Below are 26,108 nucleotides of genomic sequence, written 5' to 3' on the forward strand. Positions count from 1 at the left end.
GTCCAGACACGGTTATTCCCAGACCGCCGTCAAATATATAGCTGGAATATTGCTGAATGGGGCATTAACAGGAAGCAAAGTAACGCAACATCTACGATGAAAGTCACCTCAGGCTTTAATTCCAAAAGTTTTAAAAGACACTCACTCACTCACTCCTCGTGTACGGCAGTACCCTGCGGCAGGCTCTAGAGACGGCAGGGCTGAGTGAGCTATTGTCCACCCCGGTCCAACTGACCCTGCTGGCCCCCACGAACAGAGCGTTCGACTCCATGAGTCAGCGTAACCTGGACCGACTCCTCACCAACCCAGACCGTTTGAAGAAGGTGAGTCATGTATCATGTAAACTGTATACAAACACTGTCTGTGTGTGGAAGAAGGTTCCTGGTGTATATAGAAGTTGACACACTCGACCTGTAAACAAAGCTCCCAAGGAATAAACTGACGCATATCAAAGGGCGATTCGTGAACGATTCTTGGCGATTTCAAAGCATTTTATTTTGGTTTAAGAGATACAAAACAACACACATAGATGATTCATATTTGATTCATCAGGCCAAAGAGACTCTGATTTTCTTATGTTTCATAACCGATGTTGCTGCTGTTGTCACAGTATTTGTTTCTATGGTGACCGGAGAGCAGATCCTCCTTCTCTCTTGTTATCCCCAATATCTCACGCCCCAACATGTCACGCCCCCAAAATCTCACGCCCCAACATGTCACGCCCCCAAAATCTCACGCCCCAACATGTCACGCCCCCAATATCTCACGCCCATGGGTGACGGTGTCGCCCTCCACGTGTTGATATGTGTGACGAGGCCGACATCTGTATTAAACACAGTCCCGGAAGAGCGGGTTTTCGCGGAGCCCTCAGGGTGACACTACCAACCCTTCTTGGTTCACGGGGGGGTGGTGATTAACGCCTTCGCTCGTCACGCCGAAGACCCGGGTTCGATTCCCCACATGGGTACAATGTGTGAAGCCCATTTGTGGTGTCCCCCGCCGTGATATTGCTGGAATATTGCTAAAAGCGGCGTAAAACTCAACTCATTCAGTCTTGTTTCACGAGATTCGGGGTCTATTTTGAGGGTATTAGGGACTCAGCGGGACAATGACACATAGTATTTGGTACACGGAGTAAACCGATGTGCGTGAAAGGTAATTCTTCAGTATCCTAACTGGAAATCGCATCCTTTTCTCCATGCTGTTTGAGATGTTTGTTGTGTATTATTCGGTATTCGTCGGTGTGTAAGGAAACTCGAGAGTGAAGTATTCAGAATTTAGTAGCGTACGGGGAGATCAGTCGGCACCCTCCTATGTTACCTTTGGAGTGTTATGCCTTTGTCCTGGTACTTAACTAACCACTGGGTGGTGGACTAGAAGGAATTCTTGATCCTCGACGCTGCGACCATCATGGCTCGTGGAACAGGGCTCCAGACTGTAGTCCTACTGTGCCACCAATTAACGCCGTCATGTGATATACAGAGTTGCTTCCCTTGATCGTGCCGTGCCCAGAGATGTTTCATCACTTTGCTAAAACGTACGAGTATGCTTGAGGTGCAAACCAATGGTTGCCGATCGTAGCACGGCGAAAGGGATGAAACAGGTGTAACATTTACATGGTTGGTTATTTGTTGGTATAAAAAATGTTGTAGATTGTCCCTGGTTAGATGTTTCTGAGTATAGGCAAGGTATAACTGTATGATATAACATTTACATCGTTAGTTAGATGTATCTGAGTATAAGCGAGGTGTAACTGATATAGCACTTACATCATTGGTTAGATGTATGAGTATATGCGTCGTATAACTGTATGATATAACATTTACATCGTTAGTTAGATGTTTCTGAGTATAGGCAAGGTATAACTGATATAGCACTTACATCATTCGTTAGATGTATGAGTATATGCGTCGTATAACTGTATGATATAACATTTACATCGTTAGTTAGATGTTTCTGAGTATAGGCAAGGTATAACTGATATAGCACTTACATCATTGGTTAGATGTATGAGTATATGCGTCGTATAACTGTATGATATAACATTTACATCGTTAGTTAGATGTATCTGAGTATAGGGAAGGTATAACTGATATAGCACTTACATCATTCGTTAGATGTATGAGTATATGCGTCGTATAACTGTATGCAATAGTGATATAGATGTGTATATTCCCAGTACCTGGAGAGACACATCATCAACCGCATGGTAGTCAGGTGCGCCATCCCCAAGAAACACTCTGTCTACACCATCAAATCCCGACAAGGAGACAAGATCGACTTCTCGCGAGATTCTCGGAATGACATAATGATCAATAAGCGGAAAAGGGCGAAGCCGGTTGAGCAAATGGCGACCAATGGTGTCATGTACAAAATTGACGATGTACTCAAGTGTTCGTGTGAACCAAGGATAAGATAGATGTTTCCAAATGGAATAATCTCAAACTAGCCGCAACGTCAGTGCCTTCCCAAACTACATTGGTAGCAACATGGTGTACGGTAACAATGTGTGCTGATGTGTTCCACAGGGAACGAGGCATTCCAACCTTGACTGGTCAGAATTCACAAAATGGCCGCCGGCACGTGCTGAGGACAACCTACTGAAGAGATGATGCAAGGACGATTTAATAAACTGCTGGTGTTAATATTATGAGAACGTATGTAGGGCTGAGCAGTAAATTCTTTTAGAATTGTTCATGTATTATTTTTCTAATGTTTAATATATGCACATAACGGTACCGGATTGAAATGTAGAAATTGTAATATATAGCTTTATATTTTGTTATTTTTCCATTGATGTCGTTTCGCGGATGTTTACAATTTGTTTCTATGCAACGTTTTATACTTGTTATCATAGCGCCAGTAGAAGTGTTGACGGAGATGTTCTGAATCTGAAGACGTGGGTGTGTGTACCGTCACGGTGACTGTACCACGTGACTCAGACTACTCTCTGACACATTTAGTCACATGTTCTGTGAATAGTATCTGTCGGCGAATTCCAACCAGTAGCTGCTGGATCAACTCTCTATAGAGGTGATAAAATCAAGTACAAGCAAGTAAAACGTAGTTTCTGTTGGCGACATATTTCGCCTACAGCACTCTTGACGTCGGGCGAAGCGTGTGACGTCAGTACTTTCCAGGATGCGCCGACAGATGTCCAGATGCATTATGATATCATGTTTGGACATGTTCACTTCACTGCAAGAAGTCTGTGATACCTTATCTGCCTTTGTTGATGCGTGAATGATCAACAATATCTGTTTCATTTGATTGTAGGTTTCTATTTAAGGCATTTTGTTCTATAAATAAAAGTTTAGCTCACCAATGCTCTATGTGACTTTTATATGAGGAATCTTTATTCCATGCGGAAATGATGGTATATACTCATGAGCAAAAGTACCTGTTGTAATGATACCATTCTCGATGAAATAAAGCAGGGATACTCTACACATATAGTCTCCCTGATTAAAGTGTCCTGGTGCTAAATGAGCTGAAAATACAACGTGGCAGGAGTTGTACACAACGCACTTATTCTGTAATCAGAACATAACCGGCCGAATGTAAACCTTTCCGTGCGCTTTACATATTGTTTCGCAGAGTAATTTAGATATGTTACTACGACTGTGATAGTCAGGTACATGACACAACAGATGTACATATCAAATATTTGGATGAACAAATTCTTTATTCAGGTGATACTCGCTTGACAACGATACAAGAATCTGTATCGAAACGTCACATGACCTGAATAAAGAAGTTGTTCATCCATAGTTTGTCCTCATCTGACTTCCAACTTCCAAAACTGCCACCCAAAGTAGTCTATCAAAATTATACATATTCAGAGAATAGTGATGCTACATCGTACAATGTGTCTGGTTATGATGATGATGGAATATTACTGATTGATGTTGGCAGCATTTACCTTTTCACCAACAAGCACGTGTGCACAAACATGATATTGCTAAAACGTGATATTGCTAAAAGCGGCGTAAAACAATACTTAATCCCTCGAACAAATTTCACCGGGGACCATTCATCATTACAGAGAAGTTCAGTTGGACGTCGCGATCTACAGTATATGTGCGTTACTGTGGTGCGTAGAGGGTAATGTCCGAGTAACTCTCCATTCCTTTAAAATAATGGAGACGAGGCCCCGGAGGGGCCGAGGCACATTATTTTTAAGGAATGGAGAGTTACGAGGATATTACCCTACTTACTTTACATTCAAAGTATTGGGAATATTTCTGTTATCAAAATTAAATGTCAAACTGACAAAATGAAGGTTTAATTAAGGTACACATCGCTCCATTCCTGAAAAGTAACGGAGCGAACAGACAATGGAATGACGTCACAAATGTAATTTAAAGAGAAGTTCAGTTGGACGTCGCGATCTACAGTATATCTGCGTTACTGTGGTGCGAGTCTGCATAATGTCACAGATCAGCCGAAGACATGGGCGTTTTCAACAGATAGGTGAAACCCACAAACAGTATGATGGCGCTGCCAAGGCGAGATAAATAACCTTGTTTTCTGTTGACAGTCCTTTGGTGTTTTGTCCTCGGAACAACAAACAATTCTACAAAACCATCTAATTTGTGTATTTCTTTTATTTATAGCACATGACAAATTGACAAATAACGAATGCACCGCCACAACACCGACGTAATCCTAATATATAGAATATTGAAATATGTATAGGAACCACACATGCATAGTTACATGGTTAACGGCCGAGGTGCATAGACAATGCTGGAACATTGTTGTACGTTGTAGTGTATTGCTATAGTGGGCTGCTGGCCGCCAAGAGGACATACACATCGGATACAAGACATCACTGGTATATGACGCCATATCCACCACCAAGGGAAACAACTCTTGCTGCTACTTTTGTACCGTTAATTACAATTACAGACTCAATAGACACGAGATCAGTGCAGTCTAAATTATTATGACATAAATATTATCAAAATGGTTTTAAGAAATTATTTTACCATTAAAACTGGTATTTCAAAATGAGATTCTGCAAATAGATTGACACCACAATCTATAAATATATGCTTCAAATATTGATGAAAACTGTCCCCTTACAGCTCAATATGACTGACTGACTGACTGAGCTTAGTTTACACCACTTTTAGCAATATTCCAGCAACATCAGCGCGGGGGACACCAGAAATGGGCTTCACACGTACCCATGAGAGGATTCGAACCCGGGTCTTCCGTGGACAAGCCAACGCTTTAACCACTAGACTACCCCACCGCCCCTCAGCTCAATATGAGCTTCCAGTCTTAACATATATCAACAGAGGGTACTTAGACAGGCCCGAGGTTGTTTCCCCTGGTTAGGGAGGATGGCACAAAGGGTGAGAATAAGGTATATCGTGGCATGTGTGTAAATACGTCACAAGAGACAAGGCAGCATTGTCCATCAGATTATAATTGATAAGAAAAATGAATCCTGAAATTGGATCCTGCAGGTGGAGAGAGTTCAATGACATTAGTGCAGGGATTATCATACAGAAGCTTGGATAAGCCCAGCCCTAAACTTGTTTATTGAAGCTATGAGAGACCTTAAACTGTTGGTGCCAAATATGGCCAAAGAAACTGACATTGAACAGAATAAAGAAACACTGGCATTTGCACTTCCTTGGAGATACCTCAAGGGATAACATGTGTTATACATTAGCGGAGATCCATGATCAGGGATGTAAAAAGGGAGAGACTGGCCCTGAATGAGGATAAAGTATCATGTGTCAAATGAAGCACCTGCAGAATATGATGAGAGTCGGTTCCCAAAAGCAGCAGCAGCAGCCTTGTTGTGCTTAGAAATATATTCAGATCAAAATCATATCGCGTTACAATGAACCCTGCATTTATCAAGTTTTCTAGTTTACTGAAAATGAAATGAAAATGTCACAGATCCAAGCTGCTAAATACTGTGTCCCATGTATGGATCTGTTTGAAACCGAACAAGACTTGAGCAACACAATGTCAATGTAAACATAACAAAATGCCTGTCTCCATTTTCTGGATTCAGATCTAACAATGTGTGATATTCCTTCAACTCACCACAAATATATAAAAACCTAAAATGCAAGTTCCAACTATTTACCAACATATTGTTAGCAAATTCAAAACAATCAACAAAACAAAATAAAGAAAACAATCATATTTTAAAGACTGATTTATCAGTAAGTTATAATACACTTCTCAACTTTCAATAAGGATATTCCTAACATTTACCGGTGATGTATGCTTTTCAGTAACTCTGTCAAAAGTTGAGTGATGTATATATAACCAAAAAATAACAGAATACAATAAAGAAGGGCAAATCATGGTGTCAAGGGCTTGTTTCTGGTAACTATTTGTGACCTGTTTGGTAGTTCATTCTCTCAGCAAGCAGTTTGTGGAAGTGTTACTATGAACATGTAGTAAGGGCTAATTTCATATGGAGGATATACACTGTGGAATAAGCCCAAATGGTTTATGTATCTTTGTCAGTTGGGTCTGTAAAGTCTTGCAGTGCCCAATAGGGGTGCAACGATTCACCCAAACCTAGATTCGTTTTTGATATTGGACCCTCGATTCTTCATACAAGTAAAAACATCTGATTTCATTTAACTCTCCGAGTCGGCTTTTTCAGCGTGAAATCCATCGTCAACTTGGCGATGTCTACTAACAACAATTCTCATTGGATAATCAGCCCGGCGTCAACCAATCATGTTTCGCCTTATTCCAACGCTCGAAACTGCTTGAGTTGAAGTCAAAATTACGTTCTGGCCGCGTGGAAATAATTTAAATAGGTATTCAAATATCGAATCGACATAGTTATAAGGGTTATCGAAAAATCGAAACTAAGGTGTCAGATTCAATTTTCGATGAATTGAACCGAATCGTTGCAGCCCTAGTGCCCACAGGTTCCAGTCCTGGAATACCACAGGCAAAACAGTCGTACTACAACCTTTGTTCTTACTACAACCTTTGTTCTTACTACAACCTACACAGCAGAGTATTTTGTCTAGGGAATAAGCCCTGATGCTACAGGGATCAGTAGAACCTGGGTGGTCTTACAGTTGGGAGGACTAGATGCTGCTTTCACTGCCTGTGGGAGGCAATAAGGCTCAATTGTAGACATTTTACAAATTAAAAAACGATGTAGAAAATCAACATTATGAAAAATATTGCACAGATTGCAAAATGCATTTGTTTGATGCAGGGGTAAATGATGGAAATGACATTATCTCCCACCAGACCTGAGATCAACAGAGACACTGTACGCTCTGCAAGGGAAAACCTTCAATCTTTCTTTAATACAATTAATGTGGGTTTTTTCATTATTCTTTCAACCAAATGAAATGCCTGTCAAATCAGATATACTTTAGCATCAATAACACACCATATTATTTTGTCATAGTTAAATTTGTTTTTAACCTTGTCCTGGGCAAATTCTTAGTAGCCCGCTCCTCAGTTCCTGGAAGACTTGCAATCAGGAAATAAACTGATTGATACTTAAGATGGTTTGTAATTTCCTAACAAGATGATTTCAGTATCTGCACAACAATGGACATATAATGTGAAATACCACGTCACCTTGAACCAGCTGTGAGATTATAAGAAACATTATGTAAGGGATCATACAAATTGACAACAATGATGATTATGTAAAATTTAATTTTAATGTTTGTACTGCAGATTCTACGCTATGAGTATCACCATTACCTAAGAATAACCCTGTAACAGCCCCCTGGATCATGAATGACCATAATCCTACTTTCCTGATGACTGCATCAATGATCATAATCCTACTTTCCTGATGACTGCATCAATGACCATAATCCTACTTTCCTGATGACTGCATCAATGACCATAATCCTACTTTCCTGATGACTGCACCAGTGACCATAATCCCACTTTCCTGATGACTGCATCAATGACCATAATCCTTTCCTGATGACTGCATCAATGACCATAATCCTACTTTCCTGATGACTGCATCAATGACCATAATCCTACTTTCCTGATGACTGCATCAATGACCATAATCCTACTTTCCTGATGACTGCATCAATGACCATAATCCTACTTCCTGATGACTGCATCAATGACCATAATCCTACTTTTCTGATGACTGCATCAATGACCATAATCCTACTTTCCTGATTACTGCACCAATGACCATAATCCACTTTTCTGATGACTGCATCAATGACCATAATCCTACTTTTCTGATGACTGCATCAATGACCATAATCCTACTTTCCTGATGACTGCATCAATGACCATAATCCTACTTTCCTGATGACTGCATCAATGACCATAATCCTACTTTCCTGATGACTGCATCAATGACCATAATCCTACTTTCCTGATGACTGCATCAATGACCATAATCCTACTTTCCTGATGACTGCATCAATGACCATAATCCCACTTTCCTGATGACTGCATCAATGACCATAATCCTACTTTCCTGATGACTGCATCAATGACCATAATCCTACTTTCCTGATGACTGCACCAATGACCATAATCCTACTTTCCTGATGACTGCATCAATGACCATAATCCTACTTTCCTGATGACTGCATCAATGACCATAATCCTACTTTCCTGATGACTGCATCAATGACCATAATCCTACTTTCCTGATGACTGCACCAATGACCATAATCCTACTTTCCTGACCACTACCTAAAACTGTAAACATGTTTTGTTGAAGACTACCTAAAACAGTGTAGCTAGACATGCAGCTCTGAGCATCTAGCATTGGCGATCTAGTACAGCCCTACATCACCTAGCACAACACACAAGCACAACACTAGACCAACGACAGCAGTCTATACACGGTGCTGCTTTCTGTACAAGTCACTATATACACAATCTCAAGAGTCTTGACCAACTTTTATGTTACAGAAATCATGATTACACTAAATAAATGAAGAACTATATCTCTAACAATGGCTAACTTAATACACATGAACTTGACACACTTTCATAAACATCCCTGTCTTCTAATCTCACGCATAGGGGTCAGTATATATATGTAGGTAGACATTTAGTATCAGGATTTTACAGATGTTTATCATGACTACACAGAATCAGTTATCTCGTGGCTAACTAATGTGCCTACAGCATGTATCGTGAACTGTGCAGCTAGCCGAGAGGTACATCATTCAAACCAGCACACAGCTTCTGTTTCTTCAGCAATCTCAATGACTGTCTGTGATTGTTTTACAACAGCCTGCTTATTGGGTGTTATTCTGTTATTAATAAGAAAAACAACTTTGGTACAACAAACTGATATTGTTTAAGTTTACTTAATGTATCGGACTGTAACCAATCCATGTTAGTAGTTTTATGGATTAACTTCTGGCTATTGTACACCTGATGAAGGACCTGAAAGGTCTCAAACGCTGTGAGAGAAATTAAAAAAGAAGTTTAATCCGTAATATGTAAAACATTTGATGTGGACTTAATTGTACCGGTAAATATCCTGGAAGATTGGGATAAACATGGCATTTGGCATTCTGAGATGTTCATGATAATGTACACATTTCAGGACCATGATCCATGGTATATAGCATTACTTCCATACACAACAGACACATCAGTGTGCACAGTGAGAATAAGGTGAAAAAGAAACTGGATACATGATAAACTCACCCAAACCACCAAATAAGATAAATGGAATAATTTAGGAAGTAAGTTAACATTAAAGACAAACAGGTCATGGATTACATTCCAAGAGTATATTCCTTCCCTCCAACTTCAATCACAGACTTATGGATTCCACTTTTACCAACACCCAATACAAAAGTCATATCACAATACCTTGCAAGGTCAAGGACATGATACACAGGGGCTCCACACATGGCCTGCCTCTCAAACTCTCAATATGGTAAAATCACTACATACTGCCCTCGCATCGTCAACTCCACGTCTGTACTGATCGATGTTTCCAAAATTTTCAAGCACAGTTCAAGAAGAGTTAAAATGTAACTGTGGTCAAATCAGTAACAGTTTCTTCATATAAATTTCTTATCCATCAGTAATATATTAATTAAAACTCATTTTAAAAAATTAAACTCCAGATGGAACAAATAAAAATTATATTTTGTCACGTGAAATTTGGACAATATGTCCGAGTATCAAATACCAGACATTACCAGTCCGGAAGATCGAGGAAGATCCAGGTAGAGCCCCTGTGTGCCCCCCTAACCTGCAGTCTACCTGTGTTGCTATTATGCATATACACAGATCTCTATATACAGTGGGCTACATCTACACTGGACCACATGGGAGGCTGGCTGCCCATCAGCAACAATGGGGAATACAGGCAGATTTTATGTCTGCTTCAAACAACGCCTTCCTGCCTTCACAAACATGTAAATAATGGTGGTGCAAGCGGTTAATCTGGGTGTCACGTCAGTTTTAGACTTTGGAAAAAAAATGAGGTAGGAACAAAGTGATCCCTTGTTTGAATGTCAAAAACTTGTTGAACATCATGTGATAGGACGCTCCTCGGCGCGATGACTCCCTCCCCACACCTGCTGTAGTCTGAAACAGATGGATCCAGGATTGTGTCAGACCTGGCCATCAATAATAACAAATTTCATAGAAATTTGTGAAACTGGGTGTGATAAAATGTAATTCGAAATATATTATGCTGCGGAAAGTTCAAGCTGATGACACAAGTCATGTTTCCCATGCCAGACCCCTATAACGTGCAGCATCCTGATGTATAATCTCAACCTTCATCCCCGTCACCATGACGACATGTACCTCCATGTTCCTCAATTAAACAAACATACATCAAAACTGGTCCTTCCTAGCAGAAATCCAATTGGTACTTTTACAGCATTTCATGACATATTACACCAATACATGAAATATACTATTTACCGGTAAACTGGAGAGTTGATTTGTCATGGGGTTCAACATGCTCAGCTCAATGAATGATATCAGTACACCCCAGTATTGAGCCTCTTGAATCAAGGGAATAGCATTAAACATATTCAACAAAATGTAGTGTATCAGTACCTGAAACAACACATTATTGACTATTTTATATCTTACAATTTAACGTACACAAATTGTAACCTGAAATGTCCTATGAGATTTACTTTTCCATAACATTTACACAAAATATAAAAACTGTATTGTGTGGCGTATGTCATCCCATATACTATCAATATGATTTACGACAGTGGACTGCAACAATGTGCACAGTAACACTGTATTGTTACACTCCATCAGATAATCTTGGCAATCAATTTATCTTGTATCATTTAAAATTGTTTCAACAATTGCTTAGAGGGTAAAAATCTGTCTAATTTTTCAAATAATAATCCACTGCTATGTGTCAACACACTGGTACACAGATCGTCTTCAGATGGGCCAAGCTGCTCGACAGACATCCTTCCCATACAGCTCCTCTATTGAGCATGTGCAGAGTACTACTTCCTGTTAATACATGACATGCAGCCTGACCACCGACTCCTGTCACGTGATGGGTGATGACACTTCCCAGGCGTGTACTGTCTGTAGGGGGCACGTTGCCAGCAGGCGTGAGGCATGGGCTGGTGGAGACTTGTGCGGAAGTACATCAAAGTTTGTGAAACAAAACTGAACATCAACTGAAATGTAGCCTGTCATGGCTGCTCCATATGCAAGCATTGTCTCTACTCAATGTCTGTTCCTGCCCAGGCGCACTTTCTCTGCAGTAGTCCGGCTACCGTGGGATAACTGCGTATCCCATCTCAGTTGCCTAGCAACAGTGTTATCATCTTTATCGTACTCCCTCATTGGTTTTCACTATAGATGACATGATGACAGGTCAGTTCTCTATCATATACGTATTGTCTAGGTGTGCTACTGGTTGCTATGACTACAATATACTCCAAGGTTAAAAAACCACCATTACACAGGCAGATTGGTTTCCATGGGGATAATGTCAGTTCACCAACCACCTACAATACCTTCTTCCCCAAGCCAGTGTAATGAAACAGATCAACTCTTCCCTCATCACATGTTGCTATGGTAACCATCTGTTGCTATGACAGCAATTATTTTGAAACGATCCTTTGCAGTTGCCCTGCAACTGCTTATCAAGTTCATAGTCACTGTGTGGTAACAGATTGGTTGTCAAGGCAACCAGTGTGGACCTCCTGGAAGGATGGCAAGGTAACAATCCTGTTGCTATGACAACTGGTGTCAGACAACAGACTCTTCCCCCTCTTCCTCGGAGTCCTCCCACTGCGTGTGTAAAGGGTAGTGCGGCTGTAGGACATCGGTCGGTACCATGTGGTTGTTGCTGAACCGAACTTTCTTATAATTCTGAAAATAAACATTGTTTTTTAGATACACAGAAAGATAACCGACGTTTCACTGATCTATGAATCCATCCCTAAATACATGTTAAACTTAATCATTTATCAATCTTCAATAATTTCTTATTTTGACACTTGATTAGCAACACTGCTGAAGATGTTAATGATACCATATTGTCAGAAAAACGGTGTTCAGTCTGATGCAAACATGAAGGTGCAAAGCTGAGAGTGTTCTGTGTGATGTGCTTGTCCTCAGAAAGCGGACAGAGATGTGTCACATTGTGCAATAATACCACTGTTCACACTGAGTGGAATCATGTGCTTTTGTCCATCAACTTAAATATCTCTCTACCTGTTTGTGTAAACTGTGGAGTACATGTTGTTTATGTTCATTAAAAGAAAAAGTTTACTGTGTAAAAAATGAAATCAGACACCTCCCCAAACATCATTAATAAACGTTTAAAAATATATCAAAAGCTTGATTTTTTTTCAATATTTTATTGTTAATGATCTATTGACCTGAATTTTGTATAAAAAATGTCTTTGTTAACAAGACAAAAATGACTCTTACCAATCAAAACATTTAGAACAGGTGTGTGACATGGAGGTAAGGGGAGATAACTGCTTCATGCAAGGGTAGGTCAGCAGTCAACAGTGGACATTTCACGCAGACAGTATGTGGAGACTTGTATAAATATTGAACCTATTTCCATGGGAAGGTGAAAACTGCAAGGGGCGGAGCCTATACCGTGAAAGATGTGTACACCCAGGGTGCCTGTGATGGTGGTATAACAGGGCGATACTTACCCTCCTCTCTATACCATAGACTGGGAAGCAGTAAAAGAGAATATACATCTTATCAGCATAGGTACAAGTTGACTGACAGACTAATAGGTAAACAGACTAACAGGTTAACAGACTAGCAGGTTAACAGACTAACAGGCTAACAGACTAACAGGCTAACAGGCTAACAGGTAAACAAACAAACATGCAAACAGTTTAACAAGCTAATAAACTAACAGTATAACTATATACAATGCCATTTAGAAAGTGGACAAAAGCTAATGTGATACATTTGGAATTACTTTTTGTCAGTAAGGTACAGGGCTTAGATTTTCGAAGCTATCTTAGCGCCAAGATAGTCATAAGTTAATGTTAATGTATGGCACTTACGACTATCTTAGCACTAAGAGAGCTTCGAAAATCTAGGCCATGATTCTAGTACTTTTTGGGGGTTGATTCCATCCAGGATTCAAACTCACACTTCAAGATTGAGGCACCTAATTGCCAGCACACAGAGTCAGCGATCTAACCCACTCAGCCCCAGATGTAACACCCTAGTAGACAGACACAACGACACTAGCATGCTACAATTCATGAGGTCAGTAGAGGTCAATGTAACTGTGCCCATGCTTATAGTTGTCTTGTTATTCTCATCCACGATACGGACCTAAATTGTCGCGAACATGTAGTTAACCTGTAGCAATGTTATATTTCTACTTTTCATTGAAAATATTCACTATCATATTTCATCTACATTGCTACAACAGTTGTACTTCAAAACAAAATATTCTGGTCTCTGATACTGTGAACATTGGCGACCGAACATGAAGGTCATCGAAGTCTGCAGCGTATACTTCCAGAAATACTTCCAGAAATACAGAAATACTTCCAGCAATACTTCGGTCTCATACTCATCAACAACTTAATTTTTATCAAGATCATAAATTACCTTGGATAAAAAAATACTTGCATATGGAAATTTTCCGTTTTTAACACCTACCACTGATAAATGATATTTTTCTTCATACTCCATATTTCAACTTGGGAGACTCAGAAGGTTACTTACAAGTCTGAACTAAACATGGTTTCCAGTTTAACCTCTCATAACACGGAAACACCCCACACAGCATCACAGCAGGTGATACGTGTTATACTGCAGTACATATCCACTACAACATTCTACCCAGCAACTGTCACTAGTTGTCACATACAGATTCTCATAACTCATAATAGCCATCAGAAACATAACCAAGATGCAACATTCGTTACCATGGTAACCATCTTACCTGTTCAGGTGTGCTGTTATCAGAAATTGGCTCTGTTGCTGTATCTGAAAAAATAAATCACGACTGTCAGATCTGAACAACAAAACATCCCAAGGACAATAGAACCTGGAAGATGTGTGGTTCTGCTTAACTGACATGCTGTAAACAGACCTACTAGGACATGCCCCTGTGTTAGCTGTCTCACAATGTCACATATAAACTGACTGACTGACTGACTGAGTTTGGTTTTACGCCGCTTTTAGCAATATTCCAGCAACATCACGGCGGGGGACACCAGAAATGGGCTTCACTCATTGTACCCATGTGGGGATTCGAACCCGGGTCTTCGGCGTGACGAGCCAACGCTTTGACCACTAGGCTACCCCACAGCCCCGACATATAAACAACGATTAAAGAAATATATACTAAAATAGAGTAAAACTAAACAAATCATCATGTAGGTCTGGCAGCGTTAGAGTTAAAGAGGAAGTCGAGCAAGACCTGCTGTAAGCTACATTCAACCAATGAAATGAGTTATATTATATACAACATCAATTATCAGGTTGAGCAAGACCTGCTGTAAGCTACATTCAACCAATGAAATGAGTTAAATTATACACAACATCGATTATCAGGTCGAGCAAGACCTGCTGTAAGCTACATTCAACCAATGAAATGAGTTAAATTATACACAACATCGATTATCAGGTCGAGCAAGACCTGCTGTAAGCTACATTCAACCAATGAAATGAGTTAAATTATACACAACATCGATTATCAGGTCGAGCAAGACCTGCTGTAAGCTACATTCAACCAATGAAATGCATTACATTATATACAACATCGATTATCAGTACACCATTGAACTACACACTGTATATCAAATTTCTGAAGTTTCTTTCCGAGACATATACATCAGCTAAACTAGATCCTGACTGGCAGAGGAGAAAATGATCGACATTCAAACATAGTAAATATTGACTGACAAAATCTGGGACTAAACTGTAAATCTACTAAGTGTGGTAAGTCTGGGTTCTAGGGTATTTTACAAGAGAATATATTTACACAGAGTACAGTGTTCCCCATCTCTATGGTACAGTTGCCGAGTAACAGGCCACACATGTAACAGGCCACACATGCAAGTATACAAGAGGCTATGTCGAGCTGCTATATAGCTATTGTACAAGCCAGTATGCAGTATAAAATATATATACCTACATCTAATATAGTATAAAATACATAGATCTGCATCTAATACAGTATAAAATACATAGATCTGCATCTAAACGGGTTAGAAATCTACTTGACAGTTAGTGAGGCAAAGTTTGAGAATATCTGTCACTCACACTCACTTACACACACAGTTGCCATATGAAAGAGGACAAGAGGTGGTATACCATTAATTAGATCAGACTTCGGTGAGAGTGGAGCTACCCTGGGTATCGTAATTCATCAGACGTTCAGAGACAAGACGTAACGACAGATATGAAAGATGCACATTACAAGACTTGATCTATATATGAAAGCAGATGACATTCTCCACCGATGTCATGAAGGGAGATGACCAATCACAAACCTTGGTGTTAGGTAAACAATCCAAATATTGGATACAAGCTTACCAAAGGAAGCAGGTAAACTGACTTGATGCTAGGTGCCAGTTAACAATCAGAGTTGTTATACACACTGGCGCACACCCCTGTAGGACACTGAAGAACTATAATGTGTTAGTGTGTAGCAATATTAAGCAATATTACAGCCATGCGTTTATAACCAGAGGTTTCGATATGCCAAGTCAGTCCTTCACCTAGCAGGCTACCCCAACACAACATGGAGGACAAGAAGTGAAGGTATATCTCAACGAGGGGGAGTTCTGACAAGGCAAGTGATTCTTTTTGTTTGTTGTTTAAGGCCACACTGAGCAATATTCCAGCTACATGGGATCAGTCCATAAATAATCAAGTCTGGATCAGACAATCCAGTGATCAAAATCATGAGCATCTATCTGCGCAATTGAGAACCGATGACATGTCAACTAAGTCAGCGAGCCTGACCACCCGATCCCGTTAGTCACCTCTTATGACAAGCATGGGTTACTGGAGATCAATTCTAACTCGGATCTTCACGGGTTGGGGTAACTTGAAGGTTAAAGTGCTCGCTCGTCACCATGATGGCGCGGGTTCAATTAGGCGTTAGTCGCCTCTTATGACTGACTGAGTTTGGTTTTATGCCGCTTTTAGCAATATTCCAGCAACATCACGGCGGAGTCGCCTCTTATGACAAGCATAGGTTGTAGAGACAAATTCAAACCCGGATCTTCACGGGTATCAAATGATTCTGAGTTAGATGCTGTTAGTAAAAAAATGTTTTTAAACACAATTAGTATGAAACTATGAATGTGAGTAACTACATTTGAGCGGCCATGCCGGGTACCTAAACAGTGGACTCAAACGAGTGGGGATTAACCGATCCCAGTCGGTGACTCCGTGGATGCAGGGGAACTGAAATATTAACACAGTTGGGATTTGCAGCATTCACGATCAGACTGACCTACGCAACCAGTGACACACACAATAGATGGCAGAGAAGAAAGGGACAGTGAAGTGACAGGGGAGTCAAAGAGAGAAGGCACAGACAGTGAAAGGGTGGTCAAAGAGTGAGTGAGTGAGTTTAGTTTTACGCCACACTCAGCAATATTTCACCTATGTGGCGGCAGTCTGTAAATAATCAAGTCTGGACCAGACAATCCTGTGATCAACATCATGAGCATCGATCTACGCAATTGGGATACAATGTCATGTGTCAACCAAGTCAGCGAGCCTGACCACCTGATCCCATTAGTCGCCTCTTACGACAAGCATGGGTTACTGAAGATCTATTCTAACCCGGATCTTCATGGGTGGGGGTCAAAGAGAGGAGAGAAAGAGTGATTGGTGAGTGAAAGAGAAGAGACAGCTGAACAGACAGGGAGATGAGGTATGGACAATTACAGATGAGGTGGATACAGCAAAACAGAGAGGAAAAATTGGAGAAGAGATACACTGATATACACTGATATATGACAGACAGAGCAGGTGAGGTTGAGGGTGTAAAGGTGTATAGTGCCATATTATTGGGGATAAAAATGGGGAGATTATAAATATGAGCATCGGAGCACTCAAGTTAATCTTTCATGTAGAAACCTCCATTGAACTCGCTGTCATTCAGATAGTAGTATAATAAACTTTCATGACTCATGAATACAGGAGTCCAAAATCAAATAATTCAATTAAATAAAAATGTATTTAGAATAATACTAGAACAGAAGACCCCAAACGGAGAGTCTCAGACTTTGGAAATTAAGTGATTTCAACATGAAAGTGCACAGATACACTGGCCCTGTGTGTAACCCTGGCAGATACGGCAGCCATATACAGCTAGACGTATGACGTCATAATGGTTTACAGTTCTGACATCACAATGCTAATACCTGTGTCACAATGGTATTAGACTTTGCTTGACTCGCGGAAAGCTGAGAGTCATCACACTGTAGGCAGTTTCTATCAAAATATGTTTGAGTGCATAAACAGAATACTAAACTTCCGTGAAACACTAATTCTATTAAACTCGTGAAAGATTTAGAATCAAACTCACAGAATCATTAACTCGTCTAATATAATTCTTCAAAGGCATTTAGAAGTTGGTGTAGTACTACAAAACAAATCTTTATTTGTTTCTCACGACGTTTCTGCACTACTTCTTGTCCCTTCTTCAGGTGGATGAGGATGCCCTTCTTCTTGTATCGTTTACTTAAAATGGTATTACACGGAAGGTTGTTTAGTATCCTGTATGCATCCCCTACCCCAGCTGGGTATATGACACTCCCATTCTGACGCAGGAGTTTACACAGAGCCAGTAGATATAGAAGAAAGTCAAACAATCTCAGACTATGTTATATGCTCACACAAACACGGGCTAAACTTACACATATTCCAAAACACCATGCGCCCTATAAAGACAATCATGTTTCAACTACCTGCATGCTGATACTTCCATGGTAACCAGGTAACACTGATGTACTTCCATGGTAACCAGGTTACATTTATGTGTTTACATGGTAACATTCATGAACTTCGACAGTAAAAATCTGATGTATATGGCAACTTTTATGTACTTCCATGGTAACATGGAAACCTTTTTATATCTCCATGGTAACCAGGTAATATTTATACGTATATGGTTTCAGTGAACCTGAGCACATAAAAATGAGCACATGATTTTCGGGAGACAAATTGTCTTTTGTGAACTGACATTAGATACTCCCCATATCTTGGTTACATACGAGGAAAAAAACATTTTGTTTGAAATATTTATTTATGTATGCTTTAGTCATTATTGACTTGTCACATAAAATATCAATGCATGAATCCTGACATACTCAACATGTCACCTGCCTTACAACTAACTTGGGAGGAGCATTAACCATTTAGATATAATCACCCTGAAAAACTGTTCAACATTAATAAAAATTCTGTTTTCGTAGCCTTATGTGTTGACAACATGTACAACATTATTCACCATCTTTGACAACATCTGACAACTGTGACAGTACGAGTATTACTACTACACTGTTGTATACATACCATCGCCATTGGTTACAGGGGGTGGTGGAAGCTCTGCATCAGGCGTTGGCATGGTAACGGTAACCGGGGGTGGTGGTACATAGTCAACACCCGGTGACATCACTTCCTGTAAGCGAAATGTTGACTTCAGTGGACGCAACAAGCACCACAGAGACTGACATTATCACCTGGTCATATTGGACGTCCTTCATTCACATGCAACATTTATCATCATTACCAAAAACATCCCAAAATAAGCAGAACAAGAAGACAAAGTCATCAATATACCCCCACAATGGCAAAATACTCTTCATGATTATGTCTACGAGTTATGATTATGTCAAATATTTAGGTGTGTATATAAAAAAGTGGAAGGAGAGTATTGAAAGGTTTTTAAAGTTCTGCTCCAGAAAGGAGCACTATCGCCAATTTCAGTCTAAGTCAAACTTGTTGCCATGGAAATGACAAAAATATTTTATTCAGAAGTCCAAAACTACCAGAAGGCACCAGTACACCACCAGACCAATCTATGTGCCAAGTTTGGTGAAGAAACATTGAACGGTTTTAGAGTTCTGCTCCGGAAAAGAGCCCTACCACCAATTTCAGTCTAAGTCAAACTTGTTGCCATGGAAATGCCAATTATATTTTATTAAGAATTCCAAAACTACCAAAAGGCACCCGTAAACCCCCAGATCTATGTATGTGCCAAGTTTGGTGAAGAACCATTGAACGGTTTTAGGGTACTGCTCCAGAAAGGAGCACTACCACTAGTTTCAGTTTTAGTCAAACTTGTTGCCATGGAAATGACAAAAATATTTTATTCAGAATTCCAAAACTACCAAAAGGCACCAGTACACCACCAGACCAATCTATGTGCCAAGTTTGGTGAAGAAATAGTGAATGGTTTTAGAGTTCTGCTCCGGAAAAGAGCACAACCACCAATTTCAGTCTAAGTCAAACTTGTTGCCATGGAAACGCCAAAAATATTTTATTCAGAATTCCAAAACTACCAAAAGGCACCAGTACAGCAAAACGCGTTGAGGGGGATAAAAAATATCTATTGTTCATTCATGTCATGTACAGATTTCTGCAGTCAGCAAATGGAGTGAGGTCAGGAACACAATTATTCTGAGACAAGTGGTGACAATGTGGTGAAATTTCACTTAAGCAGAGGTAAGAGTGTTTTGCTTAGAACGTTCTACTTAAATAGAAGACAAGTCCACTAACGAAAGTCACTCAGTTGCCAAAGTTCAAAATATTACTTTAATTCAATGAATCCAGGTTCAGTGTTAAAACGTCACAATGTACAAAGTACTCAAATCCCGCAGTGTTTTTCAAATTAAAACTCTGGGAGTACATTCTCATCAAGTTGGAAAATAATCTAGGGTCCTGTAGCTGAAAGTAGTTCTCCTGAGTGTAGGGTAGTTCAGTGGTAAGTGTGTTCACTGATATCACTGTGAGTCCTTGTTCAATCCTCATGCTGCTCAAACAATCAACCTCGGTCATTGCATTCTTCCAGTAACATGGACATTACATGGTTGTCATGGTAACACACTCCCTCACTTTTCACATCCTCACCTGATCTGCTGTAAGTTCCTCGACGACCATTGACGGGAAAAGGCCAGAGCTGCCATTGAACTCCCCCTCCCAGTAGCCGTCGTCCACTCCATCATTGTCCTTACGTATGACCTTGATAAGTGACCCCTCTGCGAAGCTGATTTCCTCGTCGTCCTGGGCCACATAGTCATACAGGGCACGTGCCCACATGGCATCTGAAACAGGGGAGGTAACTCATCATACTGCCAGGGTTGTGTTAAGCCAATATTAGGACATCTGCATCAGTTATGACCAGCATGTCTGAGTTTAGATAAATCAAATAGGACCAATATACATCATACTGATTAATATATCACTGTCACAGAATTTGAATTAATAGACACTATTGATATACCGTATATTACCGTAGATAAGCCGACCCCATAGATAAGCCGACCCCCAAACTTGACCCTTAAAATCTGTGTCAAAATTGTATAAGCCGATCCCCCGCGATGGGGTCCTAATCGCGGCAAACACAGACCACAGGCAACTGGCAGTTACCGATAATTATAACTTTGGTCTACATTATTCAAAGAATTCACAAACATATAGTGTCTACTCACGCATCGAAATGAAGTCTAGTTGACAGAAAAAGGATAATATATTTTATTTCGATACATATCATACTTATTGTAGCTGGACGATCACATGTCAACAAACTGGCTTGCTTATTTTACCCCATTCCATGTGTGTACAACTTCCGCTTACCACATTCGTGAGGGTATGTTTTTCGCTCCAACTGCGTTAGCCAATTCACATCACATTATCAACAATCACGAACCGACTACCGCCTCATTTTCCATGGACTGCAAGTTTACAGTAACATCGGTAAAAATGTGTGAATTTAAATGGCTTGCTTATTTTACCCCATTCCATGTGCGTACAACTTCTGCTTACCACGTTCATGAGGGTACGTATAACCTTAAGTGATACGATGTTGTTTTCTTACCCCTGGAAAAAAGTTTGACTAAAGCGTAACCCATACATAAGCCGACACCCTTCTACAGACTGCTTTTCTTGGTCCTCGGCTTATTCAGCTTTTCTACAGTAATATACGGTAATGATTATCAATACAAATCCAAAGAGAATTACAAAATGTTAATTCCTGTCAAAGGTTGAGATAAAGTTTAAAATGTCAAGTAATTCTTACCTCCAAGACCTGGCTGGGCATTGTCCACGGCCATTTCCTCAGTGGTCTGCTGGACCTCGAGGTCACCTGATGAGTATGAAGATGTCGTGTCGTGCTGGTTGTCATTGATCGATGTTGGAGACATGGGCTCTGAGGAAGCTTGTGGTGGAAGAGGGGGCGGGACACCTGCAGAAACTGGCGGAGAACTGGCGTCGCCCTGTGGCGCCGAGCCATTCTGCTGTACCTCTCCATCAAATGTGACGTAATTCTCTGGAATGTAGCCTGTCTTCCCGGATGAGCTTCTGGCCTGGAGAAGATGGCACACATCAGTGGGTTTGAAGGTCTACTTGTTTAATAACACACTCAACAATTATTCAAGCTGTTATTGACATCATGACTATCTTTCGATCATCTGTTATAGGACGATATGCTTGAACCTATCAGCGAGCCTGACCACCTGATTAAATTAGACACTGTTTATGACCAACAGGGCTTGCTGAAGACCAGTTCTACCCCTGATCTCCAAAGGAGGGGCGGGGTAGCGATGGTTGGAATGTAACAAGCTGGATCTGAATGTCATCACATGCAACCTGTGAGGCAGAACCAAAGCCCCATGTCCATCACGATCACCCATCCACCTCCTCCCTGCCACCAGCTCAACTTCCCTCTCTATGTTTGATCTATATGAGACCCGTGAAGATCCAGGTTAGAATTGGTCTTCAGCAACCCATGCTTGGCGTAAGAGGCAACAAACGAGCTCGGGTGGTCAAGCCCGCTGACTAAGTTGACATGTCATTGTATCCCAGTTGCATAGATCTATGATCGTACTGTGAATCACTGGATTGTCTGGTCCAGACTCAATTATTTACAGACAGCTGCCATATAGCTGGAATATTTCTGAGTGTGGCGTTAAATAAAACTCACTCATTCAAAGATCTTTATATGAAACAGACTGGAATAACCACATGGACAGATCTGTTCTGATCTCCAGCCACTCACTCACTCACTCACATGACAGAGAAACTAGCTTGGGAAGGGCTATCACGATTTGAAAATCATCTTAATACCATGCCATACATGAAACTCTGACACTTGCTAAGAAAGTATTCCATCATAAGTTACCTACCTTTACCCATCCTTCCCCGTCACCATCGGCAACCAACTCTAACTCCTCATTGGCTGCGATAGTCAGCTCATCATAGTTGCTGGCCTGGAACTCGTACAGCGCATTGCACTTGACTGGGTACTTCCTGGTGGGGACCTGCGATGTACCCGACCCTGTCGTTGTGTTGAAGGCGTCGTCGATGAAGTCGTCATCATCATCGTAATGTGTGTATGTTGGCTCATGGTCGTCAGCACTGTGCTGTAAACAGATCCGTGACAACTTGTTACAAGTAACTTTCTCTGTAACCGAGATGTCCCAGAGACTCGGCCAACTTATCAAGGTCAGGGAGTTATGGATGTTAAATAAGCTGATTCAACCTAATGTATCGTGACAGTTGACTGACTGACTGACTGAGTTTGGTTTTACGCCGCTTTTAGCAATATTCCAGCAACATCACGGCGGGGGACACCAGAAATGGGCTTCACACATTGTACCCATGTGGGGATTCGAACCCGGGTCTTCGGCGTGACGAGCCAACGCTTTGACCACTAGGCTACCCCACCGCCCCCGTGACAGTTGAATATATGTTTATTGAGTATCTGTGAGCATAGTTTCCTCTGCTTTCAGCAACATTGTGTCACTATGGAGAATGTCAAGACAATGCTTCCCAGACTGTACCAATGTTTGGAATGAATGGTAGTTATCAGTCACATATTGCCACTGAATACCAAACAATGCCCACAATCTAGGATTCCAAACTAAGGTCCCTTTGCAGGCAAATTGAGAAATATCAATATTTTATATAAAACTTATTTGGCAGTTGAAAGATCATATTTTTGTTAAATTCAGAGGTCTATTAACATTGAATTTAAGACAATAATGTGAACCTAGGTATTTCAGCCTATACTGGTCCTTTTATCAGAAAACAACATGTCAGCCCTACAAACTGTAAGATTAGTTACTACTCTAATTGGGAAATGTTTTATTACAATCTAGGACCTTTTACTGACATTTGCTGTGGACTTGGGCCTGAATAGGTGGCACATGGATCACTTTTCTGTTAAGCTAACTGTTGGCTGTAACATACCGGTACCCTTATCCTCATAAAACTGTTCTATTCACTTTTACATTGTTCCATATCTTATTTATGAATCAAAATTAATATGTTATTACATTCATGTAAGTTCTGAAAAGAAAATACAACACTTCTACACCAAGTTAAACATCACCCTTACAATTTACAACTAGTTCTATCTTAAACAGAGCACTGTTCCTGAAAGCCATCTTGGTATGGCAGTGATGATAACTGAAGCACTAGAATAGAATGGGTCCCTAAACATTCAGATAATGAAGACGTGCTGCACATTAAATACACAAGAATAACTACTTCATAAAAACAATTTCCCTGTGACTGAGTGTATTGTTAAGGACCATCAAACGACACCGTTTTCTAAATTAATCAGATAACAACTAATTCAATCCAAACAGTCGATTTTCTCCAAGTGGGACAGCCCACACCCAGACACAGCTTGCAATAGCAGATCAATACTCGACTATTCTATGCGTCAAATGTCCCAAAATCATTTCACTTTCCAAAACTAAACTGAACAATCCTGCTAAAATACTCTACATGTGACCATATAAGGCATTAGTTCCTGTGCTGCAGTGAGAGAAGTGATACTGCCGTACGTCTCACTGACAGCTGCTCATTACAAACACCCATTGTCATCACGCAACATGCTAATTTACATATTTCTCAACACACTCTCCAACACCCAATGCTTGTTTTCAAGTATTCATCATGAAATTGAATGCATGATCAATTTAATATCCTGGACCTTCTTCTCAGCGTTCTTGTGTTTACAATTATCTTAAATCTCTGTCTGTAACTGATCCTGGAGGGGCAGGGTGATCTCCAGAGGGAGGGGGATCTCCTGGGGAAATAGGGTGATCTCCTGGGGGTGTGGGTGGTGTGGTGTGTGTGTTTAGGCTGATATCCTGGGGGATAGGGTGATCTCCTGGGGGTGGGGGTGGGGTGGGGGTGTGTGTTTAGGCTGATATCCTGGGGGGATAGGGTGATCTCTGGGGGAATAGGGTAATATCCTCGGGGGAAGGGGATCTGAATCAACACTTCATCCACAGATGACACATGCTTTAATTTCAGCATCACAGTTATATCAGTCCTCTGCACCATATGACCTTGACTAAAAATCATGACAAATGAAAACCATTCTTGATTCTGACTGACAACTCCCTCAAAGTTTTCCACCAAATAGATATAAACTATAACTTGAAACCCTTTAAGTGACAAACTAATTATGAAAATTATTCCCTGATCGTTGTATGAAAGTTGTAACAGATATCCTCATCTGCTACCACTGTTCTAGGCTGCAGTTCTGAATGTTAATTCTCTAAAGTATTCATAATTCCTGACAGCTCTTCAGCTCTAATCTTGTCCACCGGGATCCCAAATATGTCACGTTGATGGCTGTTTTCATCCTAATTACTTACTTGTATATGTAATTACATTACATATATTCCCAGAGGAAATTTAAACCACAAGAATACTCTAACTCCGAGATATAAAATTAATTAGCGAGAAAACACTCAGTCAAATGTAAGGTACGGCTGGATGTACTGGAAGCAACACCTTTAGTGTTTCTATTTATAGTAACAAGGGAGATGACTCACCCCACCGGAGCTCTCTGTCCGCAGTGACATTTGACTGGGTGTGCGGGCGATGCAGATGTCGTCTGTACCTAGACTCTCCATCTGAGCATTGCTCAGGTAATCATCGACATTGACTGCAACACAAACAGCAATTCATACTTAAACTTCTCTTACGAATATGATTAGATTGAAGAACACAAACACCTCATTTCGTCCACCCATCTTCAAACAGTTCAACAACGTGCCGCTCAGGAACAAAGCACTGACAATTTTTTATTTAATTCAATTGTGTTTTATGACCAATTTAAGAGAAATTTTCCCCTCAATCAAGTAATATTAGCTCATTAATCTATATTGCATGAATAATCTATTTTCCTTCTGATTTGTTCCTGACAGAAGCGATAGAAAAGTTCATGAAATAGTTTTGATATTTTCACTGCAGCCTCTGACAATTGAGTGAGAATGTATCTACTGTCCTGAAAAATTCTGCTATAGCAGGTGAGACCAAAATATTATTTTCCAATTTTCCCACAATACATCAATATCCAGAATTAAACTTCTTTTTTTTTCAATGTAACAAGCAGACATGAAATACTGGCCTGAAATCATAGCTGATGAGAAAATCGACTTAAA

At 40.4% G+C, this 26,108-nt stretch overlaps 2 protein-coding genes across 10 annotated transcripts in view; one reads left to right on the forward strand and one right to left on the reverse strand.

Moving 5' to 3' along the window:
• The window catches only part of LOC124272721 (transforming growth factor-beta-induced protein ig-h3-like), a 62,090-nt gene extending 58,765 nt beyond the window's left edge, over positions 1–3,325 (forward strand). The window contains exons 13-14 of one of the 2 annotated variants that reach the window (XM_046707918.1): positions 170–323; positions 2,180–3,325. In XM_046707918.1, coding sequence (XP_046563874.1) covers positions 170–323; positions 2,180–2,419 — 394 coding nt within the window. In that variant the 3' untranslated portion in view covers positions 2,420–3,325. Of the gene's footprint in view, positions 1–169; positions 324–2,163 lie in introns of both variants that reach the window. The other variant, XM_046707919.1, reaches the window with a different exon arrangement.
• A 6,261-nt stretch (positions 3,326–9,586) lies between these two features.
• The window catches only part of LOC124272722 (F-BAR and double SH3 domains protein 2-like), a 110,809-nt gene continuing 94,287 nt past the window's right edge, over positions 9,587–26,108 (reverse strand). For 3 of the 8 annotated variants that reach the window (XM_046707922.1, XM_046707921.1, XM_046707920.1), the window contains 8 exons: positions 25,497–25,609; positions 22,827–23,063; positions 21,722–22,007; positions 20,554–20,747; positions 18,997–19,102; positions 18,339–18,362; positions 14,399–14,442; positions 9,587–12,336 (listed from right to left, as the gene is read on the reverse strand). In XM_046707922.1, coding sequence (XP_046563878.1) covers positions 12,214–12,336; positions 14,399–14,442; positions 18,339–18,362; positions 18,997–19,102; positions 20,554–20,747; positions 21,722–22,007; positions 22,827–23,063; positions 25,497–25,609 — 1,127 coding nt within the window. In that variant the 3' untranslated portion in view covers positions 9,587–12,213. Of the gene's footprint in view, positions 12,337–13,136; positions 13,157–14,398; positions 14,443–16,807; positions 16,876–18,338; positions 18,363–18,996; positions 19,103–20,553; positions 20,748–21,721; positions 22,008–22,826; positions 23,064–25,496; positions 25,610–26,108 lie in introns of all 8 variants that reach the window. The other 5 variants (XM_046707925.1, XM_046707924.1, XM_046707928.1 and 2 more) reach the window with 5 other exon arrangements.

The sequence above is a fragment of the Haliotis rubra genome, unplaced genomic scaffold (assembly GCF_003918875.1).
Source record: "Haliotis rubra isolate DU_JTF1 unplaced genomic scaffold, ASM391887v1 Scf172, whole genome shotgun sequence".
In the NCBI taxonomy this organism is placed as follows: domain Eukaryota; kingdom Metazoa; phylum Mollusca; class Gastropoda; order Lepetellida; family Haliotidae; genus Haliotis; species Haliotis rubra.